At 26.2% G+C, this 22,098-nt stretch overlaps 1 protein-coding gene across 3 annotated transcripts in view; it reads right to left on the reverse strand.

Annotated features, from left to right (window-relative positions):
- The window catches only part of LOC112683294 (high affinity cAMP-specific and IBMX-insensitive 3',5'-cyclic phosphodiesterase 8-like), a 99,982-nt gene that overhangs the window by 28,775 nt on the left and 49,109 nt on the right, over positions 1–22,098 (reverse strand). For all 3 annotated transcript variants that reach the window (XM_025554246.1, XM_025554247.1, XM_025554245.1), the window contains 2 exons: positions 21,346–21,426; positions 20,485–20,687 (listed from right to left, as the gene is read on the reverse strand). In XM_025554246.1, the coding sequence (XP_025410031.1) occupies positions 20,485–20,687; positions 21,346–21,426 (284 nt within the window). The remainder of the gene's footprint in view (positions 1–20,484; positions 20,688–21,345; positions 21,427–22,098) is intronic.

Genomic DNA, 22,098 nt, shown 5'->3' on the forward strand with positions numbered 1-22,098 from the left:
TTAACATTAACCGTAATATATATTAATTTATTTTTTTTAATTTTTTTATTGAAACTTTATAGGTTTACAATTTTCAATATTTACAGTATAAAATTGATATAAGCTAGAATATTAAGATATACATTTCATTTAAAATAATTTACATATAATTAAACGGATAGACCAGTCTCACGGATAAAGGATAATAATCGGATTATAACAGTTTCAGAGTTGGAATTAAAAATAGAAGACAGAGTTAGTTGGATATTTTGAGATTTTAAAAAATTAAAAAGACTTTATCGATTAAAGGATAAAGAGGGGCAACTAAAAATAATATGGAAGAAGTCACAAATTATCTCTTCAGAGTGTTTAGTACAGTAAAGGAAATTATTTAGGGAGAGTTTATAAGAATGTGAAGGAAGTAGATATTGACCGACTCGTAAACGGCTAAATTATGTAATCGAAGTTCTGGATAATTTTAGATTAAAGAACCAAATTTTTTTTAAGATGACGGGAACAACACTTTTATATTTAGAGGCGAAATTAGCCGGAAGACTATTCCAATAGGATGACCAAAAATGATTGATATGTTGTCGCAGAATTGGTATGAAGTCAGAAGAAGGGATTTTACAAGGAGAGGGCAGAGAGATGGAAGAAGTGGAACTCACTAGGTTGTCTGTGATCTCATTGCCAAGGATACCAGAGTGGCTGGGAGCCCAGAGGAGATTAATAGTAAAGTTAGCTTGATTAAGAGAGAAAATAATATTTTTTATGCGGAGAATAAAAAGAGAAAGGCTGGAATTGAAAGGATAACTAATTAACGATTGAACACTTGACATTGAGTCAGATACAATTAAAAATCTGTTGGGAAGAAGAGAAGAGATGAGTGTGAGGGCTTCAATGATAGCAAAACATTCGGCAGAAGATGATAAAGAAACGGGGGAAGATTGTTAGAAAAGGAAATAGTTTGGGTATATTAAAGGAATAGCCTACAGAAAGAGGAGAAACCGAACCATCAGTGTAAACTAATATGAATAGAGGAAAATTATTATTAATGTAATCGAGAAAAAGGTTGTTGATATTGGAAGGGGGAAGGGATTTTAATGTATCAGAGGAAGGACCTAAGAAGCAAGAATCTATATTAATAGAGGGTAAATATAGAAAAGATTCATAAGGGTGATCAAAGCAAGGGAGTAAATTAGAGCTGAGAATATACTCGGGAAAAGAGAATAACGAATTTATAGTGAGTGAGAAAACAAAAAGAGATTTTTTAACATATCGCCAACTAAGAAATAGGGAGAAAAAGTGTCAAAAATGGTAGATTTAGTGTTAGAAAAGGATTTTAGAAGAAATTTTCCAGCTAACCAACGACATTTAATATTGAATAGAGGACAGACAGTTTCAACTTCAATAACAGGTGTAGGAGTGGATCTTAGATAACCCATAATCGTTCTGAAGCATGATGATTGAAGGTTATTGAGTTTATTAAAGACGGAGAATGACGCTAATCCGAAGAGAAAACATTCATAGTCGAGTTTTGATCGAACGATAGAAGAATAAATTGAAATTAATGAAGAATGGTGTAATTCTCACCAGGTGCCAGCAACGGATCTGAGGAAGTTAGACCAGTTAACAAGGAATTTAGATATGAAGGCTATATGGAGAGCCCAACGAAGTTTTGGATCCAAAGTTAATCCAAGATAGGTGACATCAGGAACAAAGGAATGATAGTATTATCAAGGAAGACACTGGGAGGATGAAGAGATCCAGAGATGGCGAATAGTAGTGTTTGGGTTTAAGTTGGTGCAAACATTTTTCCATGTAAGCGTTTTTCTTTTTTTAAAATCCATGCTGTTGTAGCACAAGATTTGCTTTAGGCAGTGAAGTCGGCCATAAAACCTGAGCGGCAAAATATTATAAAGAGAGTAGATCTGTTTTTACAAGCCTCAGTACAGGATGAATTCCACCAAGGAGGGGAAGGAGCATAGATATTTGAATAGGTTTTTTTTTACAGGAATCGAGATACTCGATGCATGGTTTATAATATCGATGAAGGTGGAATAGGAAATATTTGAGAATGTCGTATCTTGTAAAGAAGAGATGTTATTTTAAATATAAAGTGAAAATGATGTCCAATTAGCTTCATTATGATTAAAAGTTAGGGTGTTGGTAGAAGAGGATTCCGCGGACTGGCTAAAAATAGGAGAGTGAGGATTGGGAGAGGAGTTGATGGTGATAAGAATAGGAATGTGGTCACTGCCATTAGGATCATCCAAGGTGGACCAGGTTGTGCTCCAAACCAGATCAGGTGATGAAAAGGATAAGTCTAAAGCCGAATTATTCGAGCCTGGGCGACTAATACGAGTACAGCAGCCGTTATTTAGAATGCATATCCCAAGAGAGTTGACAGTATCATAAATATGAGTACCTCGGGGGGAAGAAAATGATGAGCCCCAAGAAGGATGGAAGGAATTAAAGTCTCCATATAGTAGGGAAGACGGAGGAATCAAATTAAATAATAGTTGCCATAGATCAACAGGAATATGAATATCACCTGGGATATAGCAAGACCATATAGAAAGAGAGGGAAAATGAGTGGACTTTAATAATTCAACGCCAACAATTTTGACCCTTTTTATTATTAAAACGATTTTTTATAACAGGGTTAAAAACAATTGTTTTAGATTTTAAGGAGTTGTGGACCACGATAGCAGAACCAGCATAACCATCAGGACAATCATATCTAAGAAAATTAAGTTGAGGAATGAGAGGGAAGTAACCATGTTTCAGAAAATATAGCGATGGAGCATTTTTAGTGAGCAAGTAATTACTGTAAAGAAGTAATTCGAGCAGGGAGATTTCTGACGTTCCATTATAGGATGTTTAAAGAAGGAAACAAGTTGTAATTACGTGGTACAGACATAGGAAAAATAATATATAAAAGAGTTTGAGTGCTATGGGCGTATATATACGCCCGAATATTGCAGTCCCCACAGGCTATGGGCGTATATATACGCTTTGTTAATTTTTACGCCACAAAAAACTACTACAAATATGAAACTTGCAGTGACCTCTAGCTTATAAAATTCCAAACTATTAAAAAAAAAGTTAAATTGGATAATATCCATGGAATAAACTAATATTTTCCAAAACACGAATTTCAGGGTGCCCAAATTTGTATGGTCACCGAATTATTACTGTCGAATTATTACTGTTATTAATAACTTTTCTCGTTAGAATTATTACTATTATCAACAAATTTTAATTATATGAAAGTGTCATTATATTGTAATATAATTGTTATTATTAGTATTATTACTACTTTTATTATTATTATTATTATTATTATCAATGTAATGTAAAACTTTTTTACTCTACATTTTTTCAACAAGTTTTAATTTTTTTTTAAGTTTATGCATAAATAAATAAATTAACTTAATATTACCTACTACTTGAACTGAAAAAAAATAATAACTTATATTTATTCTTCAAAATAATAAACTATTTAACTCGGTAGACTGCAAATCATCATAGGCATAGAATGGGGGGGGGGTGCTAAGGGGAGCTATAGCCTCTTCAAAATTTTATTAACTCCCTTCGGAATTCTTTTAAGCTCCTTGTGTAATGAAATAAAGGATATAGCCCGCCTCCAAAATAAATCATTATGCCTATGCGTATCACTGTAATTTTAGAACCAATGCCCGTATAAATTTAAAACTTGAAAATCTAAGTAAATATTGATTTTTTAAAACAGTTCTTTTACAAAATTATTTTTGATCGCTATAAGAACCATGACAGTGCATGAAAATGAGACTTAAAAAAAATAAAAAAAAACTCATTACAGGTAGGTAGCAATGTAAATAATAACTTAGAACTGAAAGGAAAAAAGAATGGAATAGAGAGGAGGAAGTGTAACGAAGATTCGATTAAGTTTTGAAGAGTTGAGGAGAAGAAAGGATATAGTAAAGTAGAGGAGTTGATTAGAAATTCAGATAATTTGAGAGACAGAAAGTGAACCCAAGAAAGATCATTAGAGCTTTGTGCGAGTGATTGTGAATTTTGAGCATAAGTGTTAAGGTAGCTACCGTTAGGCAGAGGTGATAGAGATTCATGAGGAAGAGAAAAATATTTTTGGTGAGAGGAGGTAAGTATTTTATTTTTTTTTTTACCAGAGTTAAAAAAGTGGTGACTTGTGTTTAAATTAGGAAAGTCGGCATTTGCAAGGGAAGTCGGGACAGATGTAGTTTCGACTGGAATAGACTGTCTATTTACAATTTTGGAATATTTAAAAGTGGAGGTATGATAGTTGTTTTTCTTAAAATCTGAAGCTTCACGGTATGATTTTTTTAATCTCTCTTTGGAATAACCATTCACGGAAACTATGATAGGTAGCGAGATGAGGAAGATAACAAAAAATACAAACTGGGTCCGTAGTATGGGCCGACGGGCAGGCATTGAAAGAGTAGTCATCTCCACTACAATGGCTACATTTTGATTTGCTGTGGCAACATTTTTAAGTGTGACCAAAGCGAAGGCAATGATTACTCTGAACAAGAGACCTTATACTAGGTTGGATGTCGAAGAGCATATTGTAAATTGAGATATAGCTAGGGATTTTGGGGCAGCAAATTTAAGCTCCACGATACGTATTTGGATAATGGTGCCATCTTTTATAATTAAGATACACTTAAATGTTTCTACTGGAACCGAAGACTAGAGGCCATCACGGAAGTCTTTTTCAGAGAATGAATTTAAGAGCGTAGATGGAATAATAGTAGTAAAACCATTGTTACCTCAAAATATTTGAATTTAGGCAAAGATTACCATTAATCACTGAGTTGAACGTGATTTTGATTTTATTTGAACCCGGCTTGATATTAGTAATGCCTTTAAAATTGGAGGAGAAAAATTTAGTAGCTTTAAGCGGGTGCCAGTTACCAAGATTTTTACTCGGATCAACACCGTAATCTATCTATACTATATATAAAATTGTAAGGGTTTTTCTTCGACCGACTGAAATTTTTTTTTGGCTGAAACCCAACACTCTGCTGAAGGTTTTAGTACCAATTTTGTCAGTAAAAAAGTTTATAAAAGTTCATAAAAAATTAAAAACAATTGTATCTATATTATCAATCCGAGATTGATTATTTAAATATTAAAGCGCTTCAAATTGGACGAATGAATATATTATGTTCTAAGTGCCATGCAAAAAAATGGAAAGATGAAACCCATGGACTTTGCTGCGCTGACGGTTAAGTTGTTTTACACCGATTTGAGGATCTTCTAGACCTAATTAAAAATTTTAATTGATAATTCTTACCCTCTATCAAAACATTTCTTTGATAATTCTAGACGATATAATACTCTGTTTCAAATGACATCGTTTGGAGCAAACGAAATAGCTGAAGGGAACTTCATGCCCTCTTTTAAAATTCAGGGTCAAGTGCATCATTTAATAGGTAGTTTATTCCCCGAAATTGGAAATAATACTAAATTTATGTTACGGTACAAGATTACAAATAAAATAGTTGCGAAATAATATTATAGAAGCCGCAATTCTTACAGGGCCAGCGAAAGGAGAAATTGCATTTATTCCAAGAATTTCCATGATTCCCTTCGACTTGCCGTTTACTTTCAAACGGCTTCAATTCCCGGTTAAAGTTTCTTTTACCATTACTATAAACAAAGCGCAAGGTCAAACATTCAAGTACGTTGGCGTAGATCTTCGTACAGAGTGCTTTTCACATGGGCAATTATATGTGGCATTTTCTCGAACTGGGGACCCGAATCATCTTATGATTTTAATTTCAACAGGAAATATAACAAAAAACATCATATACTCAGAAGTCTTATAAAATTCTTATTTTAATTCTTTTTTTTTTTTTCTTCATTAACTTCAATTAAATTCTTAAATTCTTCAACCATAAATTATTTCTTTTTTATCTGTATTTATTTTTAACATTTATAACGCTAGAAAAATTTTAATCAGTTTTCATTAACTCTTTTTTTATATTTACTTGCCGATCACATTAAACAATAATATTTGAATAAAAAATTCTACATATCTGGTCCGAAGGCAAAATAAACAACCAATCACGGGCGAAGCTGTGACGGGTCGGCTAGTAATATATATTATAAATGTTTTGGGTTTAATGAAATTTAAAATAATGGCAATAAAAATAACCATTTACCAAGATTGTATATTACTAAAATTTTAATGCTTTTAGGCGTCAACTCGTTCCATGGAACGGACACGGAGAATTATAACACTTGGTATACTGCTTATATAATTACTACGAGTATATAATATACAGAGTATAATCTTTTATAATACAATTTATTCTTATTTGTGTGCAGAGGCGTATTTAGGAGGGGTGATATGGGTGTTAGAACACCCTCCACGACCATATTCTATGGTATTTCATGAAATTGCAAACTTACTTACAGTATGATTTGAATTAACGTTGTATACAACTTGTCGATTTTACATATACAGTCTTAATATAATCATTTTCATTAGTATAATAATTTGTATAAGTACATGGTATTTACTTATGTAATACAGAAGAGAGGGCAGAGCTTCTCACTTACCATAAGTCTATTAAATTTTAAAACACCACCGTTAAATGAATCCTGGATACGCTACTGTTTGTGTGTATTTATTAATATACTAATAAATGTGTAAAAGTGATTTATTGTGGTGTGGGTTAATATCTCGACAAACGCTTCGCACTAAGGGTAGTTACACAATGGAGCGAAAAATAAGATGAAAATCGTTTACTATGTGGCGAATGAACCGCAAAACGTGTCATAATAGCATTAGCCGGTGTTTGGATCATTAGCCACACTAGGAAAAAGTGAATCAAACGTCTGCCGGAGTGTGATGGGTTGCTCGAAGTGTTTTTTATCTAGTGTGACAAGATGAATTTAAAGCCTCTTTCGATTTCGCACTACAATAACACCCTTGTGAATTCTTTCTCTTCTCGTTTTTTTTTATTTTCTGTTCGATGGGGGTGTTTTTAGAAAACCATTTGTTTTGGTGTGAAACGATGTTGTCCTCCAACATTTTTTACTTAAATATATATTCCTATCCACATGCCATTAACATTCCAAGAGAGGCTTTTCGAACGTACAGTTTAAAATCACTCAATTATTATTATTATGATTATGGTAAGCTATTTAATATACAGAATATATTTAATATTTTCTGTCAGATAAAACTCGTTTAATTTAGTTAATGAAAAAACGTTAAAATCACGATTTTTTTTTTCATAAGATATTTTCATATTGCTGGTTCCATATGTGTAATTTCAAATTTATATCAAACTTCCATAGGGTTTCTCTTACACAAAATGTAACTTTATTCATTTATACATAAATATTTATAGGTAATAGTATGATGTTAATTTTTTTGTTCTATGTAGCTTAGCCACTTGGGAAGGAATCAAGAAATAGCTCTAAATACTTTAATATTTGGAAACATTATTGCAACTTTTATATCAACTTAATCACCAAAACCATAATATTGTACATGGCCTATGGCAACAATACTAGTTAGCTTATATACAATATTCACGGGAGTTTTATGAAAATTAAATTAATTAATTAAAAGTTCTTGTGTAAAAATGTATTATTTTAAATTGTTTGAGTTAAAAAAAAAAAAAAAAAAAATGTGATATATTAATCAAATAAAAAATTTTTAATAAAAGGATGAATATATATTTAATAAGCGATAAAATGTTAAATATGTTGAACGTTAATTTTTCCTTGAAAAACCCAACATATATGTAATATAAGAGTGCTTTAAAAGAAAAAAAATTAAAAATTGAACGAACTATTTAAATAAATGTTGTAAAATGAAAATAAATATTTATAAAATGAGATGACTAAAATAAATAGGTATTTATCAATATTGGTTATATCTTTACGTGTATTATACTTACACCGTAAAGTAAACCACTCATACGAGACTTAAACTTAACACTTTATAGTCAAGTCAATGTCAACAAAAGCTTAATAAGGATTTTAGATTTAGCGAATTTGATGCCTCAGATGATTCTTTTTGAACATATACCACGGAGCTCTGTTAAATACAAGCTTCCCAACAGATCCATTGACCGATTGCAATTCTGCTTATATGAATTAGACTTTAAGTAAATGAACATACTGGATATAAACTTAAAACTCTGCCTAAAGCTATATTCGGTTTGTTAGATTACAAGTAATGTTTTTCAACTTAGCAATACGAGAGATTTTCTAAAACAACAATGGTACATTTCGATGAAATTTTTATAAAAAGTAATATGTAGAAAACGTTTCGATGTTTACGACAAATGATTATCTTTCAAATAAGATATTCACCCGTTCTCATTTTATGTTCACGCATTGAGTAACTTTTATTTAAACTACGGACAATTTATTACTGTTTTTTTTATTCACATATGTATTTTTACATGCGTTTTCTCTCGTTTCAACTTCTATGATATTGAAAACGTTTCACATTTATTAAAATTACTTATTTTTTGTATACGATATATTTTGTGGCTTAAAATTAAATTTACGTTTCTATACGTTGGAAAAGTGATTTCCGAGATCCAAGTATTTTTAAATGTCAAAACATATATTTTCTTACATTCATAATGTTGCTGGTTTTAATTGAAAAGAAAGAAATTCTTCGTCGGCTCAATTCTATACTAGTACAAACATAACCTAATTTTTAAAATAATTTTAACACAAAGTCTTACATAATACTATTTCATAGTAATTAGATTATTTTATTTCTCGTGGGTGAACTTTTAAGCTATAATGCAAAATGTTTACGATAATTTTAATTTTATAATATGAACATGTATAAACGTTTTAGATAAGATATTATTTTCAAACATTTTTTAAAAATGCTGGTTTATATGTAGATACGGTAAATTGTGCACTATTTCGTTTATTTACCTATGATCGTTAAGTACAAACCAATTGCGATACTTCTTTCTCTGCCACCAGGCATACATATTTAACTCTTATATAACTAAGTAATCAAATTAAAAGTTCTAATTAAGGTATGTCAATGGTCATAATGAAACGCCATTTTAAAATTTGAACGCAAAAAAAGAGGTTGTTGATTAAAAATTAAAAGTAAATGTTATTAATTTTTTTTACTGTTGCTCAAAGTAAAGGTAGTCTATATAGTTTAACTATTCTAAAATATGTGAGTTTATATTAATAAATTTGTTTTATTTTAATTTCACGTAAAACATAATTTTAACAAATCATGATGAATTAGGTACCCATTTTGAAAGAATTACATTTCTAATTATATAATACACCGGTTATTCATAATAATTAATAAGCAAATTGTTGTTACAAATTGTAATGTATGAATTATTAAAGTTTTATGGACCATAAACATTAGCTTATATACTTTTGAATACATTTTCAACCAGAATTCATAGGAAAAAAACCAGATAATTTATTACTTCATTGACGATTAAAATTAGTCTGTAACATCTTGGGGAAGATATGCGAGCGTCTATCTTTCAAATCTCATTTTTACAAAATTCACTCTAGTGATTTTTCATTTGCACTACCTTGAACTAATCTTACTACGGATTTATTAAAATAATTTTAACAATAATATCAATGTTTAGAATACCTTACATAACGAATAATGTTTAATATATCCAAAGGACCTTTTTATTATTTTATTATTATTTTTTGCTTATCCTTTCACTCTAACCAAGATCAATAAATAATTTTTTTATAAAACTTAGAGTTCATTCAATATATTTTTTGATAAACTTTATACTTAAAGAAAATTATTTCTTGAAAAAATGAGTTGATCAAAGTGTGTTATCGACGAATACAACTGTGAGTACATTTTATTTTACTTTAATGATAAGGAAACTAATTTAAAATAATTTTTAAAATTAGGTTTAGATATATATTTTATTTTCTATTAGAATTATAAACCAGAAATTATTATAATAAAAAATAAAATATAAAACACATAGAATGTAGAAAAATAATAATTTTGAAATTAAATAACAACTATCATTTGAACTATTTAAGAAAATAAAAAAATGATAGAAATAAAAGTTTCATTACTAAATATACTAGATATCATACTAAAGATACTTAAGGATTATATTCTTTCCAAGTATAATCATAATTTATATATTTTTTTAAATAATTAATAATAACGAGTGGTATAATATGCTAATATCATACATTTTAAACATCGGTAATGTTAACTCATTGATATGCGATAAAACAGCATTTCGTAAGAATATATATATGAACGTCTCAAAAGTGTAAACATAATTGAATGTAATAATTTAAATCGAATTATGAGCAGTCTCAATAGCATCTGAATAAGATAAATTAATTTTATATTTCTGTAACTTGTATGTCTTGAAGGTCATACAATAAAAGTAATTATACACAATGTGTAAATATATAATAACTGTAACTATACAATATAACACAGTTGTTTATTAATTGATCAAATACTAGTCTTGGAAATGTGTTTTGTTTTTAAAATTGAATTATGTTCAAGTAGCATGAACATTGTGTACAATCATCTCAGAACTTTAAAAGCAAATCCATTTAATAGTTTTATTTATTTTCTAATAAATAAAAAATATATTTTTATACATTTTTTTTTTTTTTAAATATACGATTAATTTTAAACTAAATTACCAATAATTTTTTTATAATCAGATATACTTTATCACTTTTTAACTGATCTATGTTATATTTTAAATAATTTTTTAAAAAAATCATCTAAATTATTTTTAAAAATTGTTATTTACACTCAAGTAAAAAATATTTATCAAACAATATACAATATTATCATTCAAAATTGAACAAATCAAACTTAATATTGAGTTTAACGACAGTTTTTTACCGTTTTAAATATTTTAATAATGAAGAATTGTTTCTGGAAAATGTTGCCGATTTTACCTACAGATTTTGTTTTTATTATCATTTTACCCATAGGTATGTTATACACTAAAATTGTTTTGATTATTTGTGTCTAATGAAACTATGGTTTATGTTTAAATGATTAAATGCGTTAAATAATATTTTACAAAGATGTACTGGCATGATAAAAAATTATAACAGTTATGTAGCAAATAAAATTGTAAATAATCTCGTATAAAATACTCAATGTTATACATAAAATATTTTTATTTATTGAAAATTATGAGTATGAATTAATTAATTCATGTTTGTAAATTAATTATACATAAATATATAAATTATAAGTCTAATGAAATTGTTAAAATTACTGTAGTACTTTATAAGTTGATGCTAGTTTAAATAAAATAACCGTACTCAAAAACATTGATTTTCTGTCAACTTGTGGTTACCGTTTATTATATTTTTAATAGAAAGGTTATTGTAACTATAAATTATATTATACTTTGATATGTAGGCAAGTATTAAAAGTAAATACCAATAAGATTGAAATCAGAATTATCTATCGATGATAATATTTTTTACAATATTACTATACTTATGTTATTACGAATATTTTATGTTAAATTTATTTAATTTATACGAGTATATAATTGTGATTAATATTAAATCACAATGTATGTCACTGATTATACTGTATATTAATATATGATTAATTTTAAAAATAATCTACGATTATGATTTTCAAGTTAGCTCATTTTCAGAATTCAAATGTTAAATCAAAATTATAAATTTTAAAATAATATAAACGTATTAAGCACAATCTTGATAAATACATGGTACCATATTTAATGAATTTGTTAAATAATACAAATTGATATTAAATAAGTGGGAAAATTATAGACAGTTTCAGATAATTTCAAAGTTTGGAATATAAGTGTAATGAATATGCAATATGAATATGCAACTATTTAAGAAATAGATAATTAAATTATAATGCCACTTTATATTCAAAAGTTTTCAATAATTAACAATTTGAAATAAGTAATCATAGAAAAAATATAACTATAATTTTTCTCTGTATAATGTTGTTAATGAGTGGCATTTTTCGCAAGAAATGCACGTAAGAACATATTTAAATTATGTTTAGATATAATATATATAATTGACTTTATCACACATACTCACTAACATAAATAACGTAGAATAAAAAAATTGAAAGAGACAATTTTGAAACTTTATAACGACTTAAAACAGAGATAAGTTAATTTAGAAATTAGTAATATTAGTTTCACTCCAATCAAATAGCAAATGCTCTCCTACTTCTGATCGACGGATTTTTTTTAGTTTCGCATTAGTAACGATAATTCAAAAGATAATTTCATTAAAAATTATTTAATCAAAAAATAAAACTTTGAAAAAAAAAATATACTACATTATTAATTTCAAACCTAGTATCATTAAAATCATGTAAATGTATCATGTAAACATATCAATATTATTGCAGAACTCAACAACTCAATTAAAAAAAACGAAATATCATGTATTTGCATGTATTACGAATAGTAGATTGTTAAAATACCTTAATATATACTTAACAAAGGAGTAAACGTTAGCTCAATACATTCTTTTCATACTACCTGGGGTTGTCTACCTTTAGCTGGGATCCTTTTGAAAACTACACACATAATGTACTAGAATGATAAATTAATGTTTGAATGCTATCACTAACGATAGTAGGAGACATTAGTTTCCGAAAGCTCGGAGAAGTGGTGCGATTTTATTATAAATAATCGAATGAGTTGGAAAGTTTCAGATGTGCTGTAATTAAAAATATACCGATGGCACATGAGTTATGCCGATTGGAATAACGGAGGTGATGCAGGATTATTAAATTGTACCCTTCTTGCGGTAATCCTGAGTCATAAGATAAGGATAGGACACGCACAGAAAGCTGATTGCAAGCAATATTTTTTATAGTCTTTAATATATATATATAATATATAATATACGGACAAGTAGTTTTTAAATAATTAAAATAATTTTTTTATTTGTAACCTACCAGTCGATTCATAAATGTTCCATAAAGCTTGTATCGGACTATCAGATCAATTTCCGGTTTAAATTATACATTTTCCGAATAAACTCGTACAATTTCATAAAATATTTATATATAATTTGTATATAAAATGATTATAAAACAATTTTTTTAACGTATTTTTTTCATTTTAACATAAAAAAAAAATTAAAATATTTACACAAAGGAACATTATCCTTACTAAGCTTTACTAAGTATGGTATTGTTGACAGAGGTTGATAATCAATCGAAATGATAACCATTATACATTAAATAATACTTAAAATAATTAATAATTATATTATACAATGCATTTAGTTTTAACTTTAAGCAGGACCGTAATTAATAAAATAACATTTTAAGTAGTATAACAATTTTAGATTGTAATTGACATGAATGAAATACAAATTGATAATATTCAAATTTATTATAAAATTAATATCAAAATGTCATATTTTGTAATATTTATAAGTGCACATGTAATGTATTCTTGACAGTTAAAAATCATTAGTTTACATATAAATAAGCCAAATAGAGAACAAACGTATAATTAAAAAAATGTTTAAATAACTTTACACAAATTAATATAACAGCGAAATGTTGTGATAAATATATACCAGGTGATAAAATATGTATAACCTTATTTTCCAGTATTTTAATTTGAAAATTAATTTGCATAATATTATTTTGAGAGAGTTTTATCAGTTGCTAACTTTTGAAACAAAATGTCTCAACATTTCTTATTTTGGATTCTGAGAAAAACGAAGCAGTTTCGATTTTTGAGTGTTTTATACGTATTTTTATTTGTTTCAGAGTTTTAATGAAAATGAAAATATTAAGATAGGGTTTTTTATGTTTTCTAAAAAATTGGATAAATAAATTGGTTAAAATAAAACATAGAATGAAACTAGATGGGTAATTCTTCATTTTTTTTAAAGTGTAAAACTCATAAAAAAAAATTTAAGACAGAAATTTAGGCGACCTCTTTTTAAGAATAATAATTTATTTTTCGAAAAAGAGTTTCACACCCAGAATAATTTGTCAAATGTAGTTTTTGTAACACTCAAATTTTGTAATTCAATAACTTATTACCCGAAAGTGTCTCTCCTTTATAATGTATAATGTTTCTTTTCACAAGCGTTTAAACTATTACGTTTTTTCCTACGCAAATTACTTAAATAAATTGATCATTGTTTATCTCCTCATAGAAAATGTAAATTGTATATATATTTTTAAATAAATTATGGAAACATATTTCAAACGTTTTTAATTTTTTTTTAATATGAATTAATGTTAAGAGTTTTTAGTTATAAAAAAAAAAAAAAAAAAATAAATAAAAAGATTATGTATACTATGTTATACTTCGACCGAAGTATATATATATATATATATATATATATATATATAATGCATTATATTATGCATATAATTGTATTTTCATCGAATGGTTTTTGGTTACAGATATGATTATAATTTTATAAAATAGTTAAAATGTAATTCTTAATTTTAAAAGTTGTAACAGAAAAATGAAAACAACAGATATCTTCATCAAATAAAAAATATTCTTTATAAACAATTCATGAAATACATTGAAATCTCGAAAATTATATTTTAAATATACACATTAAATGGTAAAACAGAGTTATTTTATAATTTAGAAAGACAGAATTTACAATGCTAACTTCCAAAACTATAAAATGAAAACCATAAGCAGTTGCAATGTATGTCTGTTATTGAACCAAATATTTTTATGAATTTCGATTATTCAAAATTTTTTCAATATTGAAATATAAATATATATTAAATACTTTTTTCTATAATTTTCATTTTAAATTCCGATTTTATATACTTGATAATTGCCCAAATGTCAGTAATAACTAACAAAGAATATTGGAAGTGATAACTGCTATAAATCGAGATTGAAATTGCAATATCCAGGGACTGATCTTATAAAACGTGACGAACCTCGAAGGTAAGTACTGAAATAGTTTCAACATTTTCAATATTTCATCGAAACGACCTAACTTCAGAAGTACACACAGAAAACAAAATAAAAAGAGAAAAGAATTACGTGATTGCTATGAACATGTGATCATTATGAATTCCACAACATCATACTTCATATTATATCATATTTTACTCAATCTTCTAGCTATTTAAAAATGAAATAAGGATGTTAATTTAAATATTTTTCAGAAATTTATATTTTAATAAAAATGTAACAAAATTATTGATTACTGCGAAAATTAATAATTTGTTTTTGTGAATGTATTTAATTGCTGTATGCCGCACTTGATGTTTAATACTCAGATGTAATAGCGATTTACAAAGGGTTTTACACAGTTATATGAACCTTCAAAGTTGGCTAAGACTAAAAACTATGACTTTAAAAGGATTAAAACATTGAATGAAATATAATTATTTACTAATTAATGATTTAGATTAATTCATTTTAAAATAATTCCATAACAGTCTTTTTTAAATTAAAAATAAATATATATCTAATTCGGCTTATTTTATAAATATTTAATTTATTACTTTTCAAACAATTTGGAGTAAAAACACGCGAGGTAAAGTTCTATAAGCAGATATATTTATTTTCTATTCGTGGAGTACCATGTTTTAAATTACTGTATTAATTGTATTATTGACAATTATTTTTACATTTAAAAATTACCGCATAATTATTTATTTTTTATAATATGTATGTATTTAGTTCTAGCGAATAATTATTTGTAAAAATAATCTGATGTACAGTTAATAGTACACTAAAGTATTTGACGTATATTCGTACAACATTAAACGTATGTCAAATATGTTTAAATACTTAAAAACATAAATTATAATTTCAAAAATATCGAGTAAAAAAAAATATGTATAAAACAAATACCAATAAATGAAACGTAGAACCTAAGAAAACAAATAAATATATAATTAATTTTAATTTAATAAAAAGTATGATTTTTTGTAGTCGGAAGAATTTTACGTTACGCAATTTATAAACCTTTTTGAAGAGCCTAGTCATTATTTTAATTTATCTAAATATTGTGGTAATGGAAAGTAATTGTAATAATTTATGAAAATGCTTTCCTTGGATTTTGTACAAAAGTGAAGGGTTTCAGTTATTTTTGAATATTAAATGAACAATTTAAATTAGTCGATTTAGATTAAACCAAAACAATTATTAATATTATATAAACACTATTAATTGTATTCTTGAAAATCTAAATTGTTACGAGTACCATAAATTAAATAAGTATATTGAACATATTACGAGTTGAGTGAAACAAGAATTAGAATGAGATGCCTTTAAATTTCAAACCGTATTAGTTATCGAAAACAATAATTAGTTCGTTACAAAAATATTTATTCACTTAGAATTTTCAAAATAGATTTTGTTAAGATTTTTCGATAATATTTGTATGTTATGTTTCTTTAAATTAGAAAATCGTACCAGTGTCAAGTCCAACTGAAACGAAAAATCATATATCTATTAGCAAGGTTTTCAATTTCAATAAAATAACTATAACTTAATGTTTAAACTTTCACAAACAAATTGTTTGTTAATGATTTCTGAGATATTTTTAATGTAGTTAATTTTTTTTAAAATTGACCTTGTATAAAAATGGCAAGTAGCCAAACTTATAATTTTTACTTTTTACTTTAATTATACATTTTATCTCGAAATAAATTGTTGTAACTCATGAAATAAGTAAATTACATACGCTGTGATTCAATCTTTTAATAGTTTTTAAATTGATTTCGAATACCCAAATATTAGAAGTAGGTACTTTATGAGAAATTAAGAAAACTAAAAATATTTAAAATATTCAATGTGTAAAAATATAAAAACTAAAAAGCAAGTGATAACTTTTAAGTAAATCAAATAAGAAACTTCCATTACAATTTCTTTCACCGATTATTTAACAGAAAATAAATCTAAAATGGATATAATTAATATAGAAAATTTGATTCATGCAAAAAACTTTCTTCACTAGGATGATATACATACGTTCAAGTTTATTTAAAATTCAAATGAAGTATATTAGTGTTTATCAACATTATTTGAAACAACAACTATGAATGAGTGAAAGCAATAAACAATAATTTTGGCGTTCGCGTTTAATTGTTATTCAACTCCTTTATTCAAATGAAATGTTTGAAATATTTTTGAAATGTTTGCATACATCAATACATTTTTTTCTATTGTAATAAAAGCAACATGTTTTTATGTAAATAATCATAATATAATAGACATCGAGTATTTTTTTTTTACTAAATAACTATTAATAATTATAATATTATATATTTAATAATTATTATTAAATAATAATGTTTATTAATAAAGAAACACACCAAAACCTTCTTTATTTGTTTACTACTGAATATTTTATTCATTTATATTATAGGCGCAAACAGGGTAAAAAATATGGGGAGGCACAGGCCTTCTATCAATGCTTAAAATACCATGTAGAATACTCCTCTTATATACCATGTTAATATATTTTAGATTCTGAGCCAAGTTGGATTTACTGCAATGTATGTTTTTTTTGTATGTGACAATATTGTGAGTTAAGTATGCTATATGCGGTATGCCATGGAATATTTATAGGGGGGTGCTAAATCTTTGACCGGTGAGACTAAGTCCCCCTAGCCCCCTCCTAGTTGCGCCTATGATTTGTATATTATAAAAGATAAATATATGACAAATTAAAAATAAATTAAGTTCAATACTATTATTATTTATCATTTATATTTTAGAAGAAAAATTATATTTCTTGTAAACGACGAAAACGTCTTTTATATTTATTTTATGAGTATTTTATTAAAACGTAAATAAATATTGATTAATACGATATTAAATTACTACGTCATAATTATTAAGAAATTTTAAAGGAACAGTAAACAATAGGTACACGCAAATAAATATAAAAGTAAGAAGCCCATTTAATGCGAAAAATAATTAACAGTAAAATAATCTTGAAAGTAATACATCCTACGTACGAGCATACAATCTATACATGTATTTTCTGTTGTTTATTCTTTTATCCCGATTAAACTTAATAATTAAACTTTTAGTGTTATAATTTGTTCGTTGTTACAATGATGATGAAATTAATTTCATTTTTCAATTAATTCAAGTATATGGTTTATATCTGTAACTTACATATAATACATATAGGACTACACGAGTTCCTTAAATACAGTTATTTTTAACAATTAGTTTAAACCAGAAACGTTTTACCCTAATAGAAGAATATGATACATTTTATATAATATATCACCAAATGTATAAAGTATACCTTGAACTTAATAAGGAATTGTAAATTAATAAGACTAAATATGTTTTTAAGAATATAAAACTAACAATTAATCATTATAATTAAATATTATTAACATGTATATTTATTTGTATTATTATTATCATTATTAAATATATTTATGTACATGATGCTTTTAAAATTTTAGTGTTCTTATTTTAAAATATAATACACATTCAATAACAAATTATATTTTTACACAGTTGAAATACTTTAATGTATTATAGCAAATAATTTTACGGCTTACGTGAATTAATTTACTATTTTTTTTTTAAATAAGTTATTTTTAATAAATAATTTGTGGTTCAATTTCTTAATTTCATAAAATTCAAATTTATAATTTACATATACAGAAAAAAAATTAATATTGTTTGATGTCTATTTTTTGGAACAAACAAATATATATATATATATTACATTGTAGTTTGAATAATAAGTCATTATGACTGTTATCAGATGAAAATGTATGGAAGAATACATTAATAAAATCTTATTAGAAAATTAAATACCTATGCAAACATCAATATACAAATTGTATTTAATACTGTTTTTCTTTGTAATATAAAAAAGTGGAGGTAATGTATTTTAATAAAATAGAGTTTGGATAGAATATTACAAAATCACAACTTAGTATTTGGTTAGGTAGTTGATAAAGAAAATTGATAGGACACAATTCTTATATGTAAGTACATAAATAAGATATGGTTAACTTTATTTTACATTTTTAAAATAATTACAATTTATTAGTGTGATGAAAGATTAGTATTTAAATTTTATAAACGCGTTAATTATGTTTTGTTTCGTTTATCAAAAGCATAAAAATAATTTTTTAATAATATTTTCAGTTGATATAAACTATATTAATATTGATTTTAAGATACTTTCATGTTGCGAAAAAATTGGGATAATATTGTTTATAGTTACGAGCTACAGCAGTGGCGTATATAGAAATTATTTTCACTATGGGCCAATTTACCCCCACCATAGCAAAAACTAGAAATTTTTTAGGGAATGGGTGGTTTTAATTATGACATAAATGATACAAATATAGGAATTAAATGTATTAATATATATTTATTATTAAATAAGATACATAATAAATTAAGTATTTTTCTACAGGAGGTAGTAAACGTTTTTGCTTTAAAACACAATTAGTCATGACTGATACTATTTGAATGTCCACATTTTTCGTTGTTACAACTAGACAAGAAAGAATTATTTTATTATTCTTCTGTATTTTGTAATTCGTATATATTTTTAATAATATTTTTTATACACTTATATGGCTTGTGATGCGGAAATAATAGTAATTTTAGTGGAAATAAGACTATCCATTTATGATTTTGGAGACAAGGACCAAGTTTTTATTTAACGGAAGAATCCATATTTTTTTTTTTTTTTATAATTCTATTATTAATTTTGTTTTGTGTACCACATGCAAATCGTAACAACAATATCAGATGACATGATGACAACTGATTTTTGTTTTGTCTAGGTAGTGTACACTTTATAAAAACAAATTTTTTTTAGTTGACTAACACGAAAATGACTAACACTGTCTAACGCAGTTTTGCTTATTTGGTGTGCGATCGGTCTAAGACAATCGAATATCGATAATCGATGAAACAATTCCTAGTAACCCGTGATAAATTTATAACATTTTACAACAATGTAAATACAATAGTAAACAGAAATCCATTTCTAAATATATAATGCGTTATCAAGGTACTATGTAAACCACGGACTAGGGTTGCTAAGATATCTATTCCGTGATGTAAATACACAGCTTTATTTGTCGTGTCCTTTCATAGTTTATTAATATTTTGATTAGTCATTGTAACCATGGACCATGGTATCAATCAGTAACTTTTATATAAGTATCTCAAAAACAACGTACTAGCATAGAACAACAGTAATAATAGTAGGTATGAGCCATGGTATCATATGGTATAAATATATATTTATATAATTTAGCAATATGCATAAAAATGTTTTAATTGAATCTGAAATTTCACTATGGGTCCGGGCCTAGGGGACATCATCCCCCCCCCCTATATACGCCACTGAGCTACAGGGATATCTATGTAAAATTACTGACGCTACAATTCTAAATTTCATCAAGTACTGATGTATCATACTCTAATACAGCCTTAATATCTCTAATTCTATAATGCTTAAAATACCTTGTCATACCTTGCTATTTGATGAGCATCCACGGTTTTGTCATTTTGATGTCTGCAATCTACGAACGCTACTGCTGGTACTTCGTTACCTTTGTGAAAGCACTCTAATGCTTCTTCTGAACTAGATACACGGTTCACAGCCCAATCAAGGTTTCTAGCTGTTGTTGTTACGGACTGCCACACTGAGTCATCTTTCGACGTCACTATCAGTATCTACGAATGTTCAAAAAATGTAATCACATGAATATAAAATTGAACGAATTTAATACAATTAACAACAAATTCATACATAATTACACCAGAAATATTCCAAGAAAACTTATTGAAGAAGAAAAAATTCTGTATAGAAAAAAAATTCGTTTCTTGATGATTTATAAAATTTGATCTTTGTTATTTAGAGGTAATTTGAAACTGTATGATATCTTCATCGTTGTATACTAAATAATATATAAAAATATGGTGAAATGAGAATTTCAATGCTCATAGATTTTTCTGTTGAACGAGTAAGCGGCTTATACGATAGGCGTATGGTAGAAAACTATACTAAAATTTGTGTAATATTATAGTTTTGGAGTTTAATCCACTTATAGTTAAAAGGTAGATAGTAATATTATTGTACTTGATAATTTATACTTCTTCTTAATCCGCAATGCTCGAGACCGAGAATAAAAACAATTCAGAGTGTCATCAAAGAATTAAAATATTTGTAATTAATTAGTAGTATTTTATTTTCAAAATACAAATATAAGATAATATTTAAATACAAATAACTCACGTAATATTTTAAGTGGTTATTTAAATATTCAATTGTATTTTAACTATTTTTGATCGAAATTAAAATTAAATATTTCTATAAATATTGACGACATACCTTTTTAAGCATAGGATTCGATCGTAGATCTTGAATATATTTTGAACATCCAAACATGTAGTAGTTGAAATTTTCAGGAGTCTAAACAAATTGTTAACATTTATATTATTTTACGACTCCATGCTTACAATTTCAATAAGCTAAAATGTCGGGATCACGTGAATAAATACTTTAAATAAAACTATTTATCGTTCAACCATTCAAGTACTATCCAACTCCTATGTTCATGATACTTTGTTTTAACTCAGAGTAAATAATGTATGATGAACATTAATATGCTGTAATTTTTAAATATTATTTCTTATTAGTGTCTTATTATGTAATTATCAATGTAATGGCGTAATGCAAATTATTCAAGTATATTATATTTGATATAAAATTAAAAACAACGTAGACTATTTAAATAATTTAAATAAATTAATTTATATCTGTTTTTTTATTATATTTATTTGATTATATGTCAAATACGAGATAAATGTGATTAAATATTGTTAATTTGTGAGTATAATAAAATTGTAATGTAAGATGTAATCTACGAAAATATAGTGTTTATTGGTTTATGATGTAAATTAGAATTATTTAATTTCGCTCAACTTTTATGTATCATCTTATATTAACTAAACAGCTATATTTGTACACACTTCTACTTAATACTAATTTAAAATCAATATTACTATTTAAATTAGTTAAAAATTGTTTTTGTTGTTATTATTAATATAAATTCACAGAAAAAAAAAAGTAAAAATACATACT

The sequence above is a fragment of the Sipha flava genome, unplaced genomic scaffold, assembly GCF_003268045.1.
Source record: "Sipha flava isolate LNK unplaced genomic scaffold, YSA_version1 223_pilon_pilon, whole genome shotgun sequence".
In the NCBI taxonomy this organism is placed as follows: Eukaryota; Metazoa; Arthropoda; class Insecta; order Hemiptera; family Aphididae; genus Sipha; species Sipha flava.